The sequence below is a fragment of the Ailuropoda melanoleuca genome, chromosome 1 (assembly GCF_002007445.2).
Source record: "Ailuropoda melanoleuca isolate Jingjing chromosome 1, ASM200744v2, whole genome shotgun sequence".
Lineage (NCBI taxonomy): Eukaryota > Metazoa > Chordata > Mammalia > Carnivora > Ursidae > Ailuropoda > Ailuropoda melanoleuca.
The window spans coordinates 113,955,392-113,978,863 of record NC_048218.1 but is presented as its reverse complement, the minus strand read 5'-3'; the positions used below and the strand labels follow the sequence as shown (position 1 = coordinate 113,978,863).

Genomic DNA, 23,472 nt, shown 5'->3' with positions numbered 1-23,472 from the left:
CTTTAATCCATTTTGAGTTTATTTTTGCATATGGTGTAAGAAAGTGGTCTCTTACTCTGCTTTCCCAAACAATGATTGTGACCTCTTTTATTCAACTAAATGTATTACAGTTTTCTTAAATACCTACAAGCATGAAGCTAGGAAAGTATGCCCGTTTTACAACTGTAAAATGAAAACAGATTGTACAAATTACACGAAATAAAGCACAAAAGTCACATTAACAAAGTTGTTAGTTGTTAGTCACTAATACTTATTATGAACTTGAGTGCTAGCCAGTGTCTGTGCTCATAAGCATCATTGCATCAGATCATCATTGCAATCCTACAGGGTGGTTGCTGTTTTCCAGATGAGGAAACTGAGGCACAGGGCTCTGTCAGTTGCTGAGAGCATACAGCTAGTGAGCAGAAGAGCCAGGCTTTGATCTGAGGCTGTCTGCCACATACCCATGTGGCCCTCACCCTGAATCATGACCCTCCATTGCCTTTCTGTGGCGCTGACACTTGACTGAGATCGCCAGCATTCAGTCTGACATGTAAAAAGTTAAATCTTCGTAGGTCAGTTTCTTACTCTGCACATTAATCTCTTTACTTTAAGACGATGACTATCATTTACATCAATGCCATCTGCACTGTGGTTCCTTTTTTTTTTTAAGATTTATTTATTTGAGAGAGAGCACTGCGCAAGAGGGGCAGAGGAAGAGAGAATCTGAAGCAGTCTCCGCACTGAGCGTGGAGCCTGATGCGGGGCTCAATCTCATGACCCTGAGATCACGACCTGACCCAAAACCAAGAGTCAGAGGCTCAACCACCTGAGCCACCCAGGAGCCCCTGTGGTTGCTTCTTAATGCAGATAACAAGATCCCGTGGATTGACGGACCTGTTTGATAATGCATGTGAACCCAATACGGAAAAACAGTTAAATCAAATATCCCTATTTGCCTGTTTAACACCGCATGGCTAATGGAAAGGGCAGGACCTCCTCACCACATTCTCGGGCAACAGAGAGCAAGCATGCTCAGTTCCGCAGCAGTGCAGGACATTGTTCAGTCTCTGCTTTAGGCATGGTCCCAACCCCACCCAACACGGGTACTGAACGGTGTGGCAGTGAGTACAATGCAGATGACCCCGTGTGGAAGCTCCTAATTACAAAAATAAAATAAATATAAATTTATTATATATTATATATATACATACATATGTATATATAAATGATTGCACATGTTAAAAAAATCTTTTAGCCTTTAGGCTGCCAACGACTCCATTTGTAGATCTTTAGGGATTGGTAAACTCTGGTTTAAAGAAAAATGTGTTTTAGAGATGAGGTTTCTTGCCTAAAAGTTTTACTTAAGAATTCTATAATTATTTTAGAACACTGTTTTAAAAAACTAAACAGGCATACTCAAGCACATTGTAACTTGACGGAATTTCCATGCTGCCCAGGTGCACCTTTTTGCCGTAAATGAGCTTTGCCTCTTCCCAAGTCTGTTTAGATTTCTCCGTGAGTCAGAGACGCTCTTTGGGCCCGAGAGAGTATGTAAAGACAAGAGACCCGTTCTGAGCACGTACTCCTTGCCAGGTCCTGAACCAGTCACCGTACATCTGTCACCTGGTTCAGTCTACACGGAAACTCAAGCCCAGGCCTCATGGGCAGACAGCCCGGAGAGTTTGCGAGCCCCACGCTACGCCCACACCTTGTGCGTCTTTAGCGCCTTCCGCCGGGAAAGCAGTGGCTTATGCAGCTAGCACTTCCGAGGCTGCTGTGTACCCAACCGGGCAGCTCTGAAACCAGCACCATCAGGGTCATGAAATTCGATTGTTTCTGCTAGAACGCAGGGCACAAGCACTTGAGAGGCACTTGACTGGGCTCTCTCATCCTCACAGAGCACTGACTGGAGTCCTAGCCAGGTGAGTAGGGGGCTACAGGGCCCCTGCGATCTTGGGAAAACACACATCTGCATCCACCCACTCCACACGACTTGGAGCCCTCGTCCCCATCTCTCCTAGCTTGGCCCACCAAGACCGCTGGGCAAAATGGAAATACAGCGTCCACCCCAAGACTCCAACTGAGGCTGCTGGGTGGGCAGGGGTTACAGCTGCCCACATGCCTGTCGTCCTGGGCCGGCAGGCCCCATTGCAACTATCTGAACTCCTCGCCTTCCAGGGCTTTCCATCAGGAGGGCTGGCACTCTCAGCCAGGCTCCTTTCTCTCTAGCTTCTCATGCCAGACCCACTGCACCTTCCCCCCGTTGGAGCACACGCTGTTCTAGAATGCACCCTCATTCCCCTCAGTGCGGCTCATGTAGAGCTTTCTGCCCAATTCTTTCTAACTCTGTCCCTCTCCTGTTGCTCCTGTGACCATGTGTCTCTCCTTTGGATTTAATGGTCCGCTGCCTTGAACTGCCCTGGCTTGTGAGCTTGCCTTCCAGAGCGGTTAGGCTGAGCGCGTGCGTGTGTGCATGTGTGCTTTTGTGCATGTGCGCATGTTCCTTGAGAGCAGGCACGGTCTTGCTCAGTGTGGTTCCTAGGAAATGAGCAAGGCCCTCCATGATCCAGTCCACACTTAGCCCCCTGCCTCCCTCTGACATCCTTGCTAGGAACAGTCTCACGCTCACCCTGTCCTTGTGACCTCCGACTGACTTTGCATATCAGGGCTCGCAGGTCATGTCCCGAACCCACCCTAAATCGAGTCCTTTGTAATTCTTGAGTAGCACGGCCTGTCCTTTATTCTTTCTGTGTTTACCTGTGCTATCCCCTGGAAATACCGGTCTGCCCTTGGAGACCGGAGGGCGACTTAGATCTGTTATCGTTGGTCTTAGAATGGTTCTGGGACATGATGGGGCCGACCATGTTTGTTTAGTAGGTGACTATCTTCTCAGGCACACTTGGCTCTGGCTCACAGGACAAGTTAAATAAGTGTGCAAAATAATGTTCCATGACATCATCATTAATGTCCTGTTAGAAATGTGCCCCTTTCTCTGATGCTTCCTCCCAACTCCTGGAGTCACCCAGACTGTGAAGAATGCAGAGTCAGATTCGGGAGGTCTGGGGCGAGGCCCAGAGCCTGTACATTGCCTAAGCTGCCTGGGACTCTCCTCGGACTCCCTACCCACCTCCAGGCTGCTCCCTCCTTGGGGATGAGGCAGAGGCCTTGTCCAGCTGCCGGCAGGAGAGACCAGGCTGACACTGGCAGCGAAGTGACCCTGAGAACCAAGGCGGCTCGTTTCTAACTCTCAGAATCATTTAGGAGGAAGCCAGCTTCCTGCTTTGGAAGAATCTTGGGCCGAGTGGCAACTCCCTTCTGCCCGCGGCGAGAACAGACCCAGTTAGCCAGAGCTTTCTTCACCGTGGATCCTAAGCGGCAGGAGTGGGGCGTGCCTGGTTTCTCTTTGAAATTCCCTTTAGGCAGATACTGTTCACCCTGCTTCCTGCCAGGGCAGCCGGCTGGGAAATGCACATCAATCGGGCAGGCATGTCAGGCAGGTGAGCCGGCATCAGCATGACCACTGACTTCAGTGTCCGCTGGTCTTGGGCACTGAGAAAGTGTTTGAGGCACAGAAAAAAAAAAACATAAAGCAGAGAGCCCTTTGGACTCTGCTCCGGGGTAAGTTCGAGTAGAGAACTGTGGGGATTTTCCCTTTGCAGCCTGCAAGCCCTGCCTGCCCTGGGCTCCTCCAGCCTGGCTGGGCGCCTGTGTGTTAGGTTTTAATTCAGCTGCTGGACTCCAGCCTTGGAATTTGCACTCACTGGGCCCAGGTGGTGCCAGACGAGCAACCCAGGGCGTCCTAGATGGCCTCGTGTTGAGGGAGCAGAGCTCAGCATTCTGCTGCGTGTAGACGAGCTCTGGGAAGAAAACGCCAGCTGGTGGCATCCCCACTGACGTGGGAGCTAACAAGCACTGCCCTGAAATTTAGACAGGAACTATGTGATGGTTTGAAGTGAAAACCATCTGGTATTCTGACTAATGACCTTTGCAATGCCAGAGATGTTTTTGTACGTATGATTTTGTTTTACAGTTTCTGCTGGGGCACACCCAGTCTTGTACCTGGAGGGAGCCCCGGGGCGGGTGGTTCACGCTCAATGACTCAGTCCCTGAGGCACGGGGGACCAGCCCTGCTTCTCCTGACGGTGTGGGGAAGGAAGGCAGAGTCGCCAGGTGGGTCACCCGCCCGGGGTGTGTCCAGGAGGGGCCCTGCCCTTTTACCTGCCCACGTGCTCCTTAGTGTCCGGTAGGCCCCACTCCACGGCACCTGCATGTACCTTTCCGGAAGGGAGCCACCAACCTGGCAGTGCGATGACTTTTGAGGACTGAGTAAAGATGACCAGGTCCATGGGGACAGCAGCAGTCCTTCCCAGGTGGAGGAGGCCGGTGGCACTGTGACCACTGTTACATGGGGACAGTGCTCACTTTCAGAGGAGCTTGAGGTGTCTGTCCGCCTGGGCAGCTTCTGCTCTTGAACTGGCACACAGTCACGTCCTCGAAAAGACAAGCCCGAACCCAGGTATTGTGGGTGCCCCTTGGGTGGAGGAGGATTCCAGAGGGAGGCAGAGGCGACCCTGTCACTGCCCCTCATGCACAGCGAAGCTTAATCCAGCAACCTGCCCCCACCGTGTGGCCCTCCCCTGGGGGATGCAACCTTACCCATCCCCTTTGTTCTGAGGGGCCCTGGGCCTCCCTCCACGGTTGGCACATTGTGCATTCGCCTTCTCTTCCCCCAGCGTGCTCAGCAAGAGAAACTCCTTCTGTGCTGGGGAGCTAGGGGTGAGGGCTGAGGGGTCCCCAGGAAGGAGCCTGGTAGGGGACAGAAGACAGCCCTGACAGTAAGACTGCCTTACACGCTGTAACTGATAAAACTACCAGGATGAACGTCTAATCTTATTAGGATGAAATTACTGTGATTCAGCTGTGATCGAACACACATAACATGAAACTGACTCTGCTAACCATTTCTCAGCGTGTGGCCGGTAGTGTTCGTGTATTCACGTTGTCGTGCAGCTCGTCGCCCAGACGCTTCAACTTGCAAAACTGAAACTCTGCTCGACAAAATCTCTGTTAAACCTGTTCTACAAAACCTCTCCTTCCCACCCGCCCCCCCAGCCCCTGGTGCCCTCCATTCCACGGTCGGTCCCTCCGAGTCTGGCTGCTGTAGGAACCTCACATAAGGGGCATCACACTGTATTTGTCTTTTTGTCTCTGGCTGTCCTCGAGTTTCCTCCGTGTCGTAGCGTGCCTCAGAATTTGTTTCCTTTTAAGGCTGGAGAATATTCCAGAATGTGTACTTACCACGTTTTGCTTATTCATCAGTGATGGGTGCTTAGGTCGCTTCTGCCTTTTGACTGTTGTCAATAATGCTGCCGTGAACTTGGGGAGGTCTTTTCAAGTCTCTGCTTTCAGTTCATTGGCGTAGAGACAGACATGTATTGTTTTATTGGGCTTGGCTTTGTTGCACTGAACAGATGCTGCATTTTTTATCACTGTTAGGTGTGTGGCAGCCCGGCATCGAGAAGTCTGTCGGTGCCATTTTTCCGACAGCATCTGCTCACTTTGTGTCCCTGTGTCACATCTTGGTAATTCTCACAATATTTATAATTTCTCATTATTATTATATTTGTCCGGGTGATCTGTGATCAGCGATCTTCGGTGTTGCTTTTGTAATTGGGGCGCCACAAACCGTGCCTGTAGAAGACGGCGAACTTCATTGATAAATGTGGTGTGTGTTCTTACTGCTTCACAGACCACTGTCCCTCGTCTCTCTCCCTCTCCTAGGGTACCCCTATTCCCCGAGACAAAACAGTGCTGAAATGAGGCCAATTAATAACCCTACAATGGCCTCTACGTGTTCAAGTGAAAGGAAGAGCCACATGTCTCTCAATTTTCACCAAAAGCTAGAAATCATTAACCTCAGTGAGGAAGGCATGTCGAAAGCCAAGACAGGCTGAAAGCAAGAGCTCTTGTGACAACCAGTGAGCCAAGTTGTGAACACAGAGGAACAGTTCTTGAAGGAAATTCAGAGCACTATTCCAGCGAACACACAAAAGATAAGAAAGCAAAACAGCCTTATTGCTGATATGGAGGAAGTTTTAAAGGTCTGGAAAGAAGATCAAAGCAGCCACAACATTCCCTTAAGCCAAAGCCCAATCCAGAGCGAGGCCCTGACTCTTCAGTTCTATGAAGGCTGAGAGGTGGGGAAGCTGCAGATGAAAAAGTCTGAGGTTAGCAGAGGTTGGTTCATAAGGTTTAAGGAAAGAAGCATCTCAAGATGGAGCAGCAGGGGCTGGTGGAGAAGCTGCAGCAAGTCAACCAGAAGATCTGGCAGAGGGAATTAGTGGAGGTGCTAAATGGATTTCCAGTGTAGACGAAATAACCCTCTATTGGAGACTGATGCCATCTAGGACTCCATAGCTGGAGAAAAGTCAGTGTCTGGCTTCAAAGGACCAGCTGATTCTCTGGTTAGGGGCTAATACAGCTGGTGACGTGAAGTTGAAGCCGGTGCTCGTTTGCTGTTCCAAAAATCCTAAGGCCCTTAAAATTTGTGCTGAGTCCACTGTACCTACGCTCTATAAATAGAATCATAAAGCCTGGCTGATGGCACATCTGTCTACAACATGTTTTACTGGATCTTTTAACCCCACTACTGAGACCTGCAGAAAAAAGGGTTCCTTTCAAAATATGACTGCTCGTTGACAATGCACCTGCTTTCCCAAGAGCTCTGATGGAGACAAACGATGAAATTAATGTTGTTTTCATGCCTGCGACACAACATCCATTCCATACCCCATGGATCAAGCTGTAATTTTGACTTTCAAGAGTTATTATTTAAGAAATACATTCCGTAAGGCTCTAGCTGCCCTAGATAGTGATTCCTCTGCTGCATCTGGGCAAAGTGAATTGAAAACCTTCTGGAAAGGATTCACCACTCCTCTAGATGCCGTTAGGAAATTCGTGATTCATGGGAAGAGATCAAAACATCAACGTGAGCACAGGTTTGGAGGAAGCTGATTCCATCCGTCATGGATGACTTTGTAAGGTTCAAGACTTTACTGGCGGAAGAAACTGAAGACGTAGTAGAAATAGCAAGAGAACTAGAACTAGAAGTGGAGCCTGAAGATGGGACTGATTTTCTGCTTCTCATGATCAAACTTTAATGGAAAGTGTTGCTTCTTATGGATGAGTAAAGACAGTGGTTTCATGAGATGGAATCTACTCCTGGTGGAGACTCCGTGAAGATTGTTGGAGTGACAACAAGGTCTAGAATACTATAGATATAGATAAAGCAGCTGTGGTGGAGTTTGAGAGGATTGACTCCAGTTTTGGAAGAAGTTCTGTGTGTGAAATGCTATCAAACAGTTTCACATGCTAGGGAGAAATCATTCATGAAAGCAAGAGCCAATTGATGTCGCAAAGTTCATTGTTGTCTTAGCTTACGCAATGGCCACGGCCACGCCATCCTTCAGCCACCACCACCCTGATCAGTCAGCAGCCATCAGCATTGAGGCAGCAAAAAAAGTGATGACTTCCTGATAGCTCAGATGATGGCTAGCATTTCTTAGCAATAAAGTATTTTTTTTTTTTTGGAAAAAATTAGAGAGCACACACAAGCCGTGGAGGGGCTGAGGGAGAGAGAATCTCAAGTAGACTCCCTGCTGAGCACACAGCCTGACACGGGGCTGGATCTCATGACCCTGAGATCATGACCTGAGCCGAAATCAAGAGTTGGATGCTTAACTGACTGAGTCACCCAGGCGCCCCACAGTATTTTTAAATTAAGGTGTGCACCTTGTACTTTTAGGCGTAATACTTCCTATCACATTGTATTATGTATTGCAGGCGTAATACATAAACACTGCAGTGTAGTATAAACATAACTTTTATATGCACTGGGAAACCAAAAAAAATTCATTTGACTGGTTTTATTGTGATAGCTGCTGCATTGTGCTGCTCTGGAACCAAACCCGCGCTGTCGCCAAGGTATTCCCAGACCCAGAAGAGTAAGAATTATGGGGTTCTGTTTCTTGGTTTTTTCTTTTGAGGAACCTCCATACTGTTTTCCATAGTGGTTGCACCCCTTTGCATTCATGCCAGCAGAGCACAAGGGTCCCAATTTCTCCATATCCTTGCCAACATTTCTTTTTTTTTCTTTTTTTCTTTTTTTGGATAGTGGCCATCCTAATCCTAATTATAATATAATAGCAGTAGTTTGGGGTTCATATTTTCCCGTGAGTTAGTATACAAGAATTGGAAGTGTCCTCTGGCCCAGCCCCAGTGCCCCAAAGGAGCTGAGATCCAGAAAGAAGAGACCCATGCACAGTGGCTCAGATCCTGGTGGCTCACACGCAGGATGATGTTCGAGACTGAGACCCACCAGCCAGCCGAGACTAAAAAAAGGCGCGGTCAGGCCGAGTGGTGACCACTGTGCCTCCACTCACCCCTCCACCCTCTCCCCGCTGCAGACACGCCACGTGCAGATGCACGGATCCCTCTGGAGGGCTTGTTGGTGGCTGGCACTGCGGCTGTGCTTGGTTCCGGGCGGGGACCTCTGCAGCATTCAGAGAGTAGGTATCCTTAGTCAATGCAGGGCCTCCTCTCTCCTGCCTGCACTTGCCTCCACTTGGAAACATCACTGTCATCTCAGACCCAGGCCATCAAAAGCCAACTGGTCATCGCCTCCCAGAGCATGTCCTCTGTTGGCCTGCTTTGAATCTTGCACTGGAGTCGAGGCTAGAACCCCAAACATCGTGGGGTCCTCCTCCTGCTCTCACGGACCCATCAGTCTTCCTCCCATGGTGGCTCTGTCCATGCACCCTCCCCATGGGCTACCCCCCCCACACTCATTCAGTCCCTGTGTTCCCCAGAACTCTGTGCTCACTGGTCTGGCTGCCTCCATCAGTGCTCCCCCCACGTGCCTTCCAGCAGTTTCTCCTGCATTGGTTCTCAGATCATCTGGAATCCCCCCTAACTATGGATTGTTTAGCTCCTTGGCACACTTCCCAACCAGACCCTATTTCCTGCAGCGTCCGGGCCTCTCCCTTGAACAGAACAGACACGAAACAACCTTCTGCTTCCCTCCCCTTTCTCAGCAACCTTGAAAAAGGTAATCCTCAAGTATTTGTGGGACACTATTGTTTGGAACCACTTGCACATGGGTCCCCCAACCAGCAAAATTAGAGCAGATCTTCTCCCTTAGTTTACAAGGATTCAATTGAGACAAAGTACTCAGAGAAACCACAGCACTCTGGTGCACTGAGTAGACGCAGCCCATGATGCTGTCTTCTCCTAGGATATGCCTTACCATTTCGTTTTTCTCTTCCCCCCACGTACTTTTCCCCAGCTAGGACTTTTTCCCTCCCTTCCTCTCCTTCTCTCACATCTCCAAATTCTGGCCATTCTCCAGACTGCTCTAGGCTGTCTGTGCAGATTTCTTCAGGATCATTCTTGCCTCAAGATTTTCTAAGTCTGCTCTGTGCCTTATAGGCAGAGACCCTCTATGGTTTTCACCTTTGCCAGCATCATCATCATCAGTAGGTGTTGGTAAATACCTGTAGATATGAAGGGAAGCACACTAAATATTGAGAATATAAACAGCCTTAATTAAGCATCTGCTGTTGGGGCGCCTGGGTGGCTCAGTCAGTTAAGTGTCTGATTTCAGCTCAGGTCATGATCTCAGGGTCCTGAGATCAAGTCCCATGTAGGGCTCCCTGCTCAGTGGGGAGCCTGCTTCTCCCTCTCCCTCTGCCTCTCCCCCTGCTTGTGCTCTCTCTCTCTCTCAAATAGATAAATAAAATCTTTAAAAAAAATATAAAGCATCTGCTGTCTTCAGAGATGTTAAATAAAGTTGAAGACATGAGCACCAGGATTGCTGCATGGGGAGGTCGACAGCAGCGGGAGCGGGTGTGTGTGTCCGTGACTCGGGCTGGTATGAAGCGGCTCTCTCCTGGGGTCCGTGTGCTTATGGACACACACCACTTCTGAAGTGGGGCCTTGACTCTGTCTATACCTCAGGCACCATTTTTGGTGTGGTTGGAAATTTCTCACGTGAGCTCCTCAAAGTATGCAGATATTATTCTTTGAAAAATAAAAACACAAAGTCGCGAATTTCTCGACATATATGTTTATAATCTGTCAATTGCTTTCATCCAATGATACGGAAATTGCAGCTAAACCCCTGCCATGCTGATGTTAAGGAGGCTGTGTTCTGGAGAAACGCTGCGACCATTAGCATGACCGGCTTTTGGGTAATACAGATTCAGTTGGTCCGTGCTGGGCCTTCGGCACTTGGTAAGCTTTCCACGTGCTTCCTGAGCACAGTCAGGAGGGGACCACCGGTCTCAGCCTTGTGTCCTTGGGCCCAGAGCATCCAGAGGCTTCTCAGAAGACGTGTTTTTGAGCTGTGTTTTCAAGAGAGCAAAGCATACAGGCAGGGTGTACGATGTGGCAGAGGCAAGGGCATGAGTGTGGGTTTTCCAGGAACAGGAACATTAGACCCATTGTCAGGCGAGTGGGGGAGGAATAGAGGTGGGTTCAGGGTGGAGGGTCAGGGAAAGCCACGACTTTCAGGCCGTGCCAGTGCTTTGGGTATTAGCTACAGCCCTACAGGGGACAGGTATGCGATAGCACTGAGTTGTGGAGTTCAAATGGAAACACGCACCTGGTTTTTGCTATGGAGGAGTTCAGGGCCTTACTGGATCTCTATATATATTTTTTTCAGAAAGAGCCAGAAATTCATTTCGTTGTGTGAAATGTTCCAGTGTTTTCAGTGTTGGCTAACTTCAGTGTGCATGCTCAGGCACAAGCACACCCACGCACACGCGCACACGCACACACGCACACAGGCACACAGGCACGTGCACACACAGGCACATATGCACACACACAGGCATGCACACACGCAGGCATGCACACATGCATAAATGCGCACACACGGGGCGCCTGGGTGGCACAGCGGTTAAGCGTCTGCCTTCGGCTCAGGGCGTGATCCTGGCGTTATGGGATCGAGCCCCACATCAGGCTCCTCCGCTATGAGCCTGCTTCTTCCTCTCCCACTCCTGCTGCTTGTGTTCCCTCTCTCGCTGGCTGTCTCTATCTCTGTCGAATAAATAAATAAAATCTTTAAAAAATAAAAATAAAAAATAAAAAATAAATGCGCACACACACGTAACACTGTGCTGGACAGAAAGCTTCCCTGGGTGTCCTGGCAGCCAGCGGGGCTGGAGCCCTTGCATGGGGGTGGGGTCAGGGTGCACCGTGCAGAGTAAGGTGTGAGAAGACACAAAGCCCCTGTGGTTGGGGCTCATCTCCTGTGTGTGGAGTGAGGGAATCCTGGGAGAAAACAGGATGCACTGGTGGAGGCTAGACGGTAGGAGGACACTGCATTCGTGAGATGTCAGTGATGAGAGCTGGGACAGGTGGCTAGCTGGGGAGATTGTTCATGTGGGAAAAGTTGGGGGGACTGGCAGTTTCTTCTCCCTCTCTCCCGCCTCTGCTCCCGTGCTGGTGCCGGCCAAAAGAATAAATGCATCAGCAGCTGCTTCCTGTTGACTCAGAAGGAGTTCAAGCCAGGTTTATTAGTATCCAGAGATAAACAGAGAGCTCCATGGGCAAATGTGTTCATTTCCCCAAAATGATAAAAATAAACACTCCCTATCCCCCCCCATGAAAGCACCTTTGGGGGGTAACATGAATAGCAAGTGGGCTGCTGGGAGCCTGAGCAACCTGCCCGAGACCCCAGATTGGCTAATGGAGGACTCTATAACCTACTTCTCCATGTCTCGACTTGCCCATCTGTAAAATGGATGACATCCATTTTTCCTAATGGGCTGGAGAATGTGATGCTTAACATCATTCAGGTTTGATGTTAGCTCTGCTGCCTTCTAGGCTTATCAGGATGTGCCCATACTCCTTGCCTATAAAGGAGGAATGACGGTAGGACCTCCTCAGAGTGTCATAGGGAAGGTAGATGAATTCATAATATACAGCCCTTCCACTTACACATATGTGCCGATTACTTCATTTTCATTTCTGTAAGTTAAAAAGGAAGAAAGTATGGAAGGGATAAGAATAAGTAACACATGATATAAATTATGACACAGGTGTAAGGTTTTTACCAAGAAAAGGAATTAATTTATGTCTACGTATCACAGTCGTGGAGGAGACGGGAATGTCTCTCCGAAGCTTTGTGTTAATCAGAGACGTGAATGGCAGGAGCTTGTGGCCTTCTCTGAATCCCATTTGCTGTTTCCCCCAATTTTAAGCAACCTCTTTTGTTTTACAAATCATGCATATCTAGGTGATCTTACGGAAAAATTGGGAAATGCATAAAGGTGAACATATCAAAATGTCTTACTACACATAACCTGGGGATTCTTTAGAGCGTCTTTCTAGACTGTTCATGATCCATTGCTACAATGAATAATTCTCTTAGAAATGGAGTTTTCTAAAATAATAATTGTTTTCTAAAAAAAACCTGAATCAAGTATTTTGGCACATCAAATTATGTACTTTTAGAGTGTATGTAACTAGTACCAGTATAACATTGTTTGAAGTATCATAGTCGACTGAAGTTGTCTCTTATTGACCTGCAGTTCGATTATTTTGTTTGCCATTGGAAATTATGGTGTACTGAGCACCTTTGAACCTCCCACAGGGCAATAATTGGGGGATTATTTCTTTGGGACCAATTTCTAGAAATGGAATTACCGTGCCTGATACTTGGGGCCAGAGTGCCCCCCAAGAAGATTACTCTCCAGGAGAATTTAAGCTTGTTAGATCACCAGAGCATGGCAGGAGGTGGGAGGGCGAGGTGAGCGGGAGCGGCCCCTGGGAGTCGGGCACGTCTGCTGTCCATCCCTGCTCCGACGCCAATAACCATGGGCCTTCAGGGGAGCTACGAATCTCTTGGACACGCAATTTTCTCAGCTGCCAAATAGCTTGAGCATTGAATGAGGTGAACTTCCTAAGGTTATTATTAGCAGAGGCCCTGGTGCTGATAAAAGCTAGCTATTATAAAATACCTAGGGCCTCTGTAAAATATATATGTCTATATATATATGTATATATATATACACACACACACACACACACACACACGTGCGTATGCATACACGTTGGCATAGACCTATCTGTATATAAAATAAAATACACATATCAAGTAGGGTCATTTGCCTTCCTGAATATTCTGGAGGAGACAAGAATTTCTCAAAATGTTCATGATCCTCAGAGTGGGTGACTCGCTGTCATGTGTTTATAAATCTCCTGCAAAGTGAACTGAGAATTCAAAGCATAGCTGGGAATAAGGTGACGATATTATCACTCGTGTCCCTCACTGCCCAGCAGCCACCTGCATGCACGGTGGCCTGTGGGTGGGCGTTGGTGGGATGAACTTTCTGGTAATTTAGTACATCCTGATGCTGTCCTAACACATCCCCAACATCACAGCTCTGTGGATTCCAGGTCCTCAGTTGGTCACAGTCGTGGATCCAGAGCTGGGGCAGGGATCGAAGCTGGAGTGAAGCAGACCATTGGTGAAGTCCATGTTAACTTGGTGTGATTTTTACCCACTCAGTGGCTCAGAAAGGGCTGGTCCACACAAACTCCACTGCGCCAACCCATTCCTCTATCTGTACAAATCATGACCGTGCCACTCCCTGGTGGCGAGCCCATTTTTTGGCTGATCCTTTCTTTTCCAGCATGCTTCTTCTGTTTTTCTTAATTGTCCCCTTTCTGTTAGTGTTGAAGGATGTGCCAATATATCGATTTTATAAAGGTCATGTACCTCTGAAGGCTTTTCTGAGGAGGGAGAAATACCTATAAAAATAGTTTGTCGTGAGAGAAAGTCCCAGAAAGCCACTGGATGCTCATGGGTGATGGTATTAAGATCATAGTCGGAAGCTGTTGCCTCATTCAGTCCTTCTGTGCTGTCCCTGTTTAAGGAGGAAGATGAAGTCTCGCGCCCCCCCTCCTCCTGGAAAGCCCGCCACGCCAAATGTGCACAGTGGGCAGAAGCCTCCCGGGGACGTGTCCCCCAGCCCTCCACAGAACCTACTGCACATGAAGGAGAACTTGAGAAACAGCACGGTGGCCGTCACCGTGGTTCTGCCCAGCGGGCTGGAGAAGAAGAGCGTGGTCAATGGCAGGTAAGGGTCCTGGCGCGTTGGGGAGGGTTCACCTCTATCCAGTCTTGGGTCCAAGGAGAACCGAAAAGTGGATCATGCTGGGTTATGCTCGCTTCCTCGTCAGGTCAGACCTGGGAGCTTGGGGGTACAGAGCTGGGTCTAGGTGGCAATCCGAAGTGGCTCACCTGCACGACTGTTGACTAAGTGGCCCCTCCCCAGCTCGCTGTCATCCCGAGGGAGCAAGGAATGCACAGCTCAGTCCTGGTAGAGGGTGAACTCAGAGGAGGGGGGTCACAGGCCTGTATGCATCTCCAAACAGGTGGCCAGCCCCCAGAGTCCGCACCAGCATTCTTGGCACTGCAGTTGACCCTTCTCCTGTCCACTGACAGGCTGGCCACAGAGGTATAGACAGTCAGCAATCAGTTTTCCAAATGCAGCTTCCAGTGCATGCCTACACTCATGGCTAAAACCCAACCCAGCCAGTTTCCAGCCTGGAGATGCCCACCGGAATCCCTACCCGGGAATGCGCCTGAGATCAAGGTCACATGCCCCTTCCTCTTCCCACGGCAGCCACACCGGAAACATTGGCAAAGCCTCCTGGGATTACAGTACTGAGAATTTTATTACCAATAGAATTTCTGATTTTTTTTCAAAACACTCATCACGTAACTTTGTGCTATGACTATTGTTCCTGATAACTCGATCTATAAGAACACATTTTCACAGAGTCACAGGAAACAAAAAAGTAAATCTCACCATTTATACAGTTTTTATGATAGAGTATGATGGAGTGACCTACTATGGAAACCTCCCAGCACAAAAATGTATTTGTCTAATTCTGAGCCAGGAGTGACTAGAAGTCGTATTTCTCAGAAAACAAGAACGAGAGATGATCGGACATATTTCACTCTTAAAAAAGCAGTGTGCTCCCATCTTTTTTAAAATGGGTAATGGTGGAAATCACATCACCATGGGTGTTTTTATTTTGGTGGTTGCTCTGATGAGAGTGACGAAATGCTTTTATTTTAAAATATCAGGATTTGGATTCTCCCTGAAATTGTATGCTTTGCAGCTGTTTAAACTTTCTTATGAAAATTCTAGGTGGTGACTTAGTGTGCAAAGGGGTACATACGTCTTACAAATGACTTCACGGGATATACAAACAAGGGCAGGAAGCTTGCTGCAGACCTGGGTACATAGCTGGGGCTGGAGCTGTTGGGTTGTGGGTTATGGCGTCTCTTCCCGTGCCAGGGGACGCAAGCCCACATCCCAGGGTGAAGCCACCCGCCTGCCCGATGTGGGGCTTGCCCCTCGGGGGGGGTGCGATGCTCCTGTAGCTGGGGTCGCAGGCCCAGTGCTCCCGTGGAAGCAGCTAAGGTTGGGCTACACTGGATCCGTGAAGGAAGCCCCCTGATAGTTTACAAACTCCTTTCATACATGCGTGAAGTCTGATCAGTGGATGTATTATGGTTTAGTCTCCATTCCTATATTTTCAACCCAATTTTTAAAAAAGATTTTATTTATTTATTTATTTATTTATTTATTTATTTATGAGAGAAAGCACATGTACAAGCCGGGGGAGGGGCAAAGGCAGAGGGACAAGCAGACTCCCCGCTGAGCAGGGAGCCAGCTGTGGGGCTCGATCCCTCATGACCTGAGACCAAGGCAGACGCTTCACCGACTGAGCCACCCAGACGCCCCCAACCCAATTTTTAGTTACACTAAAAATACACTATTTTGTTGAGGCATGATTAACATATGAAAACTGTACATGTTACCTGTCCTACCCCATGAGTCCGTAGCTCAGTGCACGGCTACAAAACCGCTGCCACTGTCAAGCTAGCTCCTAAACATAGCCCTGTGGGTCGTGTCTTACTTAATACGCTCCTGTCCGGGTCCAGTTCTCCAAATGCATGCAGAGAGATTGAATGCCTGCCTGACAAGTACGAATATTATTTTGGAAAACCATTTCCAAATGGAACACTTTCTTAAATTTTATATTTTTAATTTTTTTTTCTTTCCCAAGTAGAAGCTACCACTCTGTAACCCAGCAGGGTAGCAACGAGGAAACACGCGGCCTTAAAGATCCCGCATTAAAAACTTTCCTCTCCTCCAGCGGTAAATGAGAATCCTTCTCCCAGGCTTCCTGCAGGAGTGAGTTAGAGCAGCAGCCCGTGTGCTTCCTTCACTGGGTCTTGGCCTCATGGCTGGTGTGGATTCAGCAGCTGCTTGCCTGGGGATTTGGTTTTATGTGTCATACTCTTTAATAACACCAGAGCGGGCTGAAGTCCAGTTCCCGACCCTTGCTGAAAACAGAGCCACTAATTGTTAATCAATGTGCTTTCTCTCTTCTGTTTTACTAGAGAACAGGCCCAGCTTTTATGGGATGAGCAAGCCGTTGATCATTTATAATCAGCCCCTTAACTGTGCTTTTTCCTGATATGAAAAGATTCTCTGAGAGAAAAACGTTAGTAATTGCAGTCTGATGATTGCATTCTGCGTATGACTGATTTTTTTTTCTTTTTTAAAGCTGCCCGTGGATTTGGAAACTTAATTAAAAGTCCCAGTCTGTTCTTACAGAGATTAGGACATGAGAACATGAGAATCTGTGTTCTGGGCCATTTGTTTTTTTGTTTTGTTTTGTTTTTTGTTTTTTTTAAGGTTTATTTATTTATCTCAGAGACAGAGAAAGAGACAGCAAGAGAGAGAGAGAGCGGGGGCGGGGAGGTGCAGAGGGAGGGAGAGACTCAAGCAGACTCCCCACTGAGCACGGAGCCCAATGCAGAGCTTGATGTCACGACCCTGAGATCACGATCTGAGCCAGAATCAAGAGTCTGATTGAACCACCCAAGGTGCCCCCATATTCTGGGCCATTCTTAAGGGAAATGCTCTAGCATATAATTAGGAATGGCGTTACCAGCACTGCATGGGGATGGTGGAAGGAGGCCACCAATTCCATCACTTTAATTGGGACACACTTAAAGAGAAGATCTTTGACAAGACAATGTCCTTAGGCAAAAGAGAGCTTCACAAACTGTTTCAGTCTCTTGAGTGTTGGGGCTGTTTCGATGCAGTAAAGTAGTCAGGTTCAAGTTGGTATACATACCCAAGGGGCCCGGGGCAAGAAAAGGCAAACATTTCCTTTGCAGAATACAGGAAATCTCCGTTGGTATTCATTCCTGTGATTCTTCACGATAGACACACTTACAGCTGTGCAGGAATTTTTAGGTCCCAGAGCTTATAAAACAGCAGAGGCTCTCATAACATGGGTATTGGGTCTGCATGTTCCTTCTGGAGAGAGCTCACCTGCTCTGGGATGGAGGGGAGGGAGGCTGTGAGCTCCCGTCAGCTCTGGGGTGTCCTTCATCCGCCTGCCCCTCGAGGTGTTGGTGAAGCCTCTTGCGCATCATGGCTCTCGGAGCTGAAGGGAGCCTGCTTTTCTCTGGTGCTCAGCGAGTTAAGGAGGTGATGTTAGAAAAGGCATTTTTGGTGCTGGGGAGCCAGCCAGGAGAAGCCAGTTCTCTAAATAAACTGGCTAACAGGTTGCTTTGGTTTGGTTTGATTTGCAGTTTTGTTTGAAGACTATCTTTTTTCAGAAGGCTTCATTTTTTTTTTTTACAGCAGTCTTAGTTTCCTAGCAAAAATGAGAGGGAAGTACAGAGATTTCCCACATATCTTCTCCCCTCACCACGATCTCCTCGTTATCAACATCCCCCAGCAGAGTGGGGAGCCCGTTATGATCGGTGAACCTGCAGAGACATATCGTCATCACCCAGAGTGCATCGGTGACATTAGGGTCCTCTTAGAGCTGTATGAGCTGTGAATGATATGTATCCGCCATGGAAGTACCTCACAGAGTAGTTGCCTTGCCCCGAAACCTCTCAGAGAAAATTCCCGGGACACACGGCCTGCCCTGGTCACTGTGGCTAGAAGTGGTTCTCATTGGACCATCTTTCCATCAGCCCGGGAACGTGTTTGATCATCCAGGTCCTAGCTCGCTGCTTCTAGTGACTGCCTCCCTGAAATGCTTCTGCCTTATGAAGGCTTCATTTGCTTGCTTATTTGGGTGAAACCCAAGAGCAGCTGAAGGAAGACAGTGACAGAATGTCTGTCACGTGCAGACTGTGATCATCAGACTCCAGGTACTACTGGATTTTCTTCCCAAGCATCTTTGCTGTGAACAAATAGCATGGTGGTGGGGTGACCACAGGTTATAACCTGTGCTCTGCTCCTATGAAAAGGTGTGTTCTTTGCTAAACCCACTATTTAATAGCTCACAGCAGGTGCTGTTATTGGTTGGGATTTGGTGTGATACCAATCATAGAGAGGGAACTCTCATTTTGTGGGATCCTGATAGGAAGGAAGGAAGGAAGGAAGGAAGGAAGGAAGGAAGGAAGGAAGGAAGGAAGGGAGGGAGGGAGGGAGGAAGGAAGGAAACAAACAAGGAAGGAAGGAAGGAGAAAGAAAGAAAGAAAGAAAGAAAGAAAGAAAGAAAGAAAGAGAAAAAAGAAAGAGAAAGGAAGGAAGGAAAGAGAAAGAAAAAGAAAGAAAGAAAGAAAGAAAGAAAGAAAGAAAGAAAGAAAGAAAAGAAGAAAAGAAAAGAGGAAGGAAGGAAGGAAGGAAGGAAGGAAGGAAGGAAGGAAATAGTCTTTGTTCATTGAGCAAAATACATGCTGAACACCTAAATTTTCTGAAACAACTGGGAGGAAGACATCCCAGTGAGCAGAAGGAAATAAATCTCATTTGCAAGATGACCAGTTTTTGCAAGAAATGAAGAATTCAGGGCTACTGGAACATGGATAGAGAAGAGGGTTTACAAGGGCCTGGACATGGTGGTGGCTGTGTGCTAATGAGTCTCCTGTGGGCCATCCTGAGCTCCCCGGGTCTCAATCAAACAAGATTACACAGGCCACCAGGGACACAAGGGTCTATTCCAGCACCAGGCAAGTCATAAGGAAACTGACACATCAGAACATTAATTTTTCTCAAGGGTGGGGGACAGTGGTCTTCTATTAAAAACAGCATCCAGGGGCTCCTGGTGGCTCGGTTGGTTAAGTATCCAACTCTCGATTTTGGCTCAGGTCGTTATCCCAGGGTTGTGAGATGGAGACCTGCCTCGGGCTCCAACGCTCAGCACAGAGTCTGCTTGAGATTCTCTCTCCCTCTCACTCTGCCCCCCCAAATAAATAAATAAATCTTTTAAAAAATAATAGTGTCCAAATTTCACATGCGCATTGAAAATAAACACTAACCTAACTGTCAAGATAGTTGGGCTGCGTTCCAGCTCCCCAAGAAGGCACATTGACTCACCTCTCAGGTGAGAAGCACACGGCAAGGTCTGCTTATGCCTGACCTGGACACAGGAGGCTCCAGACTCGGAAGATACAGGTCAAAGATGGTGAGGTCAAAGTTAAGAGAGACCACAAGTTACTACAGTGAGAACCTAACCAGTATGCCCCTCATGGTGGTATCACCTGTCCACACCTGTCCACGTAACCTGTGCTCTGCATCCCCGCGTGACCAGAAAAACAGTCAGGCTCCCAACCTCTGCATGCTTGTCTCTAGGTCGAGATGCCCCAACTGATATTGCTTTCTGAGCAGTTTGAAAAGCTGAATGCCTTAGAGAAGGCAGGTCTCTCCCACTGGCATAACCCCAGTCTCTCCCTGGATCACATCCTGAGACCTTTAGTGGACTGAGGTGGCTGGCTGGCCCAAGAGGCATTTGGGTTTTGCGAGGTCAAGCCATGAGGATTTGGGGATTCGGTGCCATCATCCTGATGACTGGGCTTCTGGCTTGTGCATGTGATGAAGTTAGCCCTCCCTGGTCGCCTTGCTCCTCTCTGGTTCCCTCTGCCTCACTTGACAGCCCGAGGACCCAGGCTTCCAGTGACTCTAGCCTCGAACCTAGAGCCCTGCCTCTGACTCACAGACCTCTCTGCCTGTGTCTTCTTCCATCTCCTGGTCTCTCCATTGTCCTTTTGGGTGTTCTGCCTGCATGTTCCTTTGTACCTGACCTTGTCCATAGCGGCTACCTCTTGGGTCTCGTGACCCTGCTTACATCTTGCCCTATCCTGCCTCTCTGATGCCACACAAAGCTGTGAAACTGCACTTTCTCCCAGGACTTGCTCTGCCTCAGTACCCAGATTTTGCCTCGCTTACAGCCTGGGGCCACATATTGGTCTCGGTTCCACATAAGAAACTAAGCCATGTTCAACATGTTTAGGATTTGACTGTACATGCAAATTAAGTGTGTTGATTTTAACATCATGTCCAGAAGTAGTTACCTTTTTTTTAAAGATTTTATTTATTTATTCCAGAGAGAGACAGAGAGAGAAAGAGAGAGCAGGGGGAAGAGCAGAGGGAGAGGGACAAGCAGTCTCCACACTGAGCATGGAGCCTGATGTGGGGCTTGGTCTCAGGACCCCAAGATCATGACCTGAGCTGAAACAAAGAATGAGATGCTTCACCAACTGAGCCACCCAGGAACCCCCAGAACTAGCCACCTTAATGTAACTTGTAAACTCAGCATTGAGGGACCCATTTATCTAATCAGCGCATTTGGACTAAATGCTCATTTCATGAGTATGTGCAATAAAGTAGTTTTCAAAGCATGGTCCCCAACCAACAGGGGCTGCATCCCTGGGAACGTGGTAGAAATGCAAATTCCCAGACCAGTCCTAGTGATTCAGAAACCCTGACGAGAGGCCCAGCTATCTGACTTTACCATGCCCAAACTTTCGGATGCAGGTTGAACTTTGAGAACCCTGGCTGCAGGGCATGCCCCTGGCCACTGGTACACTAGATGTTCCAGGATGAGCGTGCGGCCCCCGAGAGGGAGCCCAGGGTCGCACTGGCACGGTGGCAGGGAGAGGGCTGTAGGAATGCGTAGTGGATGCAGCTCAAGAATGATCGTACACAGCCTGACCACAGGCGGGCTTTGCGGTTTAGCCACAGGTGCGTCCCAGGGAAGGACAACTCGTCACCTGGCCCAGCTTGACGAATGAGATGTGGCCTCGCTGACTTCCCTGTCCCGGCTGTGAGGTCCCCAAGAGCCTGCTCACTCCCTTGGGTCCTGAGTGCCTCTGCGTTTGGGGCAGGGGTGTGGGCACAAGCTGACCATCGCTCTGCCTAGCTCTCTGCCGGGATTTCAAAAAGAACCGCATGGGAAAGAGCAGCACCTTTTCTTATCAAAGCCACAGACGGCTGCCAGAACGTTTCATGAAGTCTATACACATTTGGACATAGTTTTGTTTTTTTTTTTTAAGAAAGATGTATATTGGGTAAATAAAATACATTACCAAAATTCAAAAAAAAAAAAGATGTAGAAAAAATTCTGTATACTTTTAATCTCTATTATTAGTAGAGATCACCACAAATACCAGGAAATAAATTTCACCCCTACATTCTGAGCACTTAAGAGGCATTTTGGAGAGCAACAGATTGAAGAAGTTGGAGGTGAAATGGTTGTTGAGGAGAAACTGGGAAAGAAAGCCTCAGAGATCCGTCTCGTGACCCCCTCCACCCCATCAACGTGGTTTGGGTGGTCAGTCTTCATTATTACTTGGGACCAGACAGAGAGACAGAGAGAGAGAGAGAGAGCGAAAGAGGGCCTACAATGGGTGTTTGTTTTTGTCTTACTCAGGCTGCCTTAACATACCACAGACTGGGGGCTTCCACAACAGATGTGGTTTCTCCCAGCTCTGAAGGCTGGAAGCCCAAAGTCTAGGTGCCAGCAGGTAGATTTCCTTCTGAGGCATCTTCTTGGCTTGTAGGCAGCTGCCATCACTCCATGTGCTCATATGACCTCCTCTTGGTGGGTGCACTTCTTGTAACCTCACTAACCCTATCCTATCCTATCAGTGCCGCCCTTATGACCTCATGTAACCATAATTACATCCTTAGAGGCCCCATCTCCAAATACAGTCACACTGTGGGTTAGGGATTCACCATGACTTTGGGGAGGACACAGTTCTGTTCATAGCAGTGTTAATGCCGAGCACCCACTGAGGCCCCAGCCATTGTTTGGGGTCTTAGCAGTGATGGTCTGCTTTCTTCATACACCTGTTTCTTCTTTAGAGATTCCAAGGGTATCTAGTTGCCTTGTTTTCCTTCTTCGTAAGATTGAGGAAGTTTGATGGTGCCGTGTCTCAAGGATGCTACTTCAAGAGTCTTTGGAATATTTGCTGAGAGCGGGATGGAGTTTAACCAGGTGCAGACAGGGGACGCTCTGCTCTGAGCCACGGAAACCATCTCACCACACGGAATCCCCAAACAGAAAGGACAGGAACGAATGAACTCATGTATTTTGCAGACACATCACACTTAGCTCATGCCTGGCACTGTCCTCACTGCCTTACAAGGTTCATTCATTTCTCTAACAGTATGTCCTCACCGGTAAGGAAACTGAGGCACAGGGAGGCAGGTCTGAGAATCAGTGAGTGGTGCTGCTCGGATTCCATCCCAGGCAGCTCCCCTCAGGTGCCTTCACTGAACCGCCCTGCTGCTGCGGGAAGGATGCCCACACCTCACTGAGGGGTGTGTGCAGAGCTGCTGATCTGAGGCAGGTACCACTTCATCCAAGGTCAGGTGTGAGGTGAGGGGCGGTCAGGCTCAGGAGGTGATGAGAATGTGTACAAGTAAGTAGGCAACCTCTTCCAGTCTCTGGAAAGTTCTTTCCTGTGGCCCTGTGGCACAGGGACCCTCTGAGACCCTGTAGAGGGCGCACACTGACACCTGGTTGTTGGAGACACCGCCGACCTCCACAGCCTGCAGTCTGCACATCTGTACAGAAGCCCACAGGACCAGGCGGCGCCTCTGTCCATCTTTGTGTGCTGCCATTGTGCTTCACCTTTCCTCTGTCTTTCTGGGTAAATTTTTCCAGTGGCATCAAAGAAGCTTTGGAAGAGCTGGCATACTCTTGGGAATTTGACATTTTAAATGCCAGCCAATAGCAGATTAACTGGTGTGGTGAAAAGTGGCAGAAAGGCCAGCCCCCCCCCCCACCTCATTTTGCATGGATGTGATCCTAAAAAGCAGCATGTAGTGGAAAAGTGGTAAATCAGGTCGCATTTTAAATGAGCCTGGGGCAGGGTCACACAAAGTGGCAGACCCTGCAGGAAATGTTGCAAGATGAGCTCATGCTTTTGGACCCAAGTCATCGTGTTTGGACTGGTACATATCCAGCTTCTCCAAGTGCAGCCCGAGTTCGGTCCTCGTCAAGATGCTGTGTCCCTCTGGGAGTCACAGATGAGGATGGCCTGAAGGAGAACAAGACAGCTATCAAAACCTGAGCTCCTGGGGGTTAAGATGGCGGAGGAGTAGGGGACCCCTTTTTCAGCCGGTCCCCTGAGTTGAGCTGGATAGGTAA

The 23,472-nt window shown here is 48.5% G+C and overlaps 1 protein-coding gene across 3 annotated transcripts in view; it reads left to right on the top strand.

Moving 5' to 3' along the window:
• The first annotated feature begins 4,256 nt into the window (after positions 1–4,256).
• Positions 4,257–23,472, top strand: part of COBL (cordon-bleu WH2 repeat protein) — a 164,655-nt gene continuing 145,439 nt past the window's right edge. For all 3 annotated transcript variants that reach the window (XM_034665558.1, XM_034665555.1, XM_034665551.1), the window contains exons 1-2: positions 4,257–4,498; positions 13,923–14,126. In XM_034665558.1, coding sequence (XP_034521449.1) covers positions 13,930–14,126 — 197 coding nt within the window. In that variant the 5' untranslated portion in view covers positions 4,257–4,498; positions 13,923–13,929. The remainder of the gene's footprint in view (positions 4,499–13,922; positions 14,127–23,472) is intronic.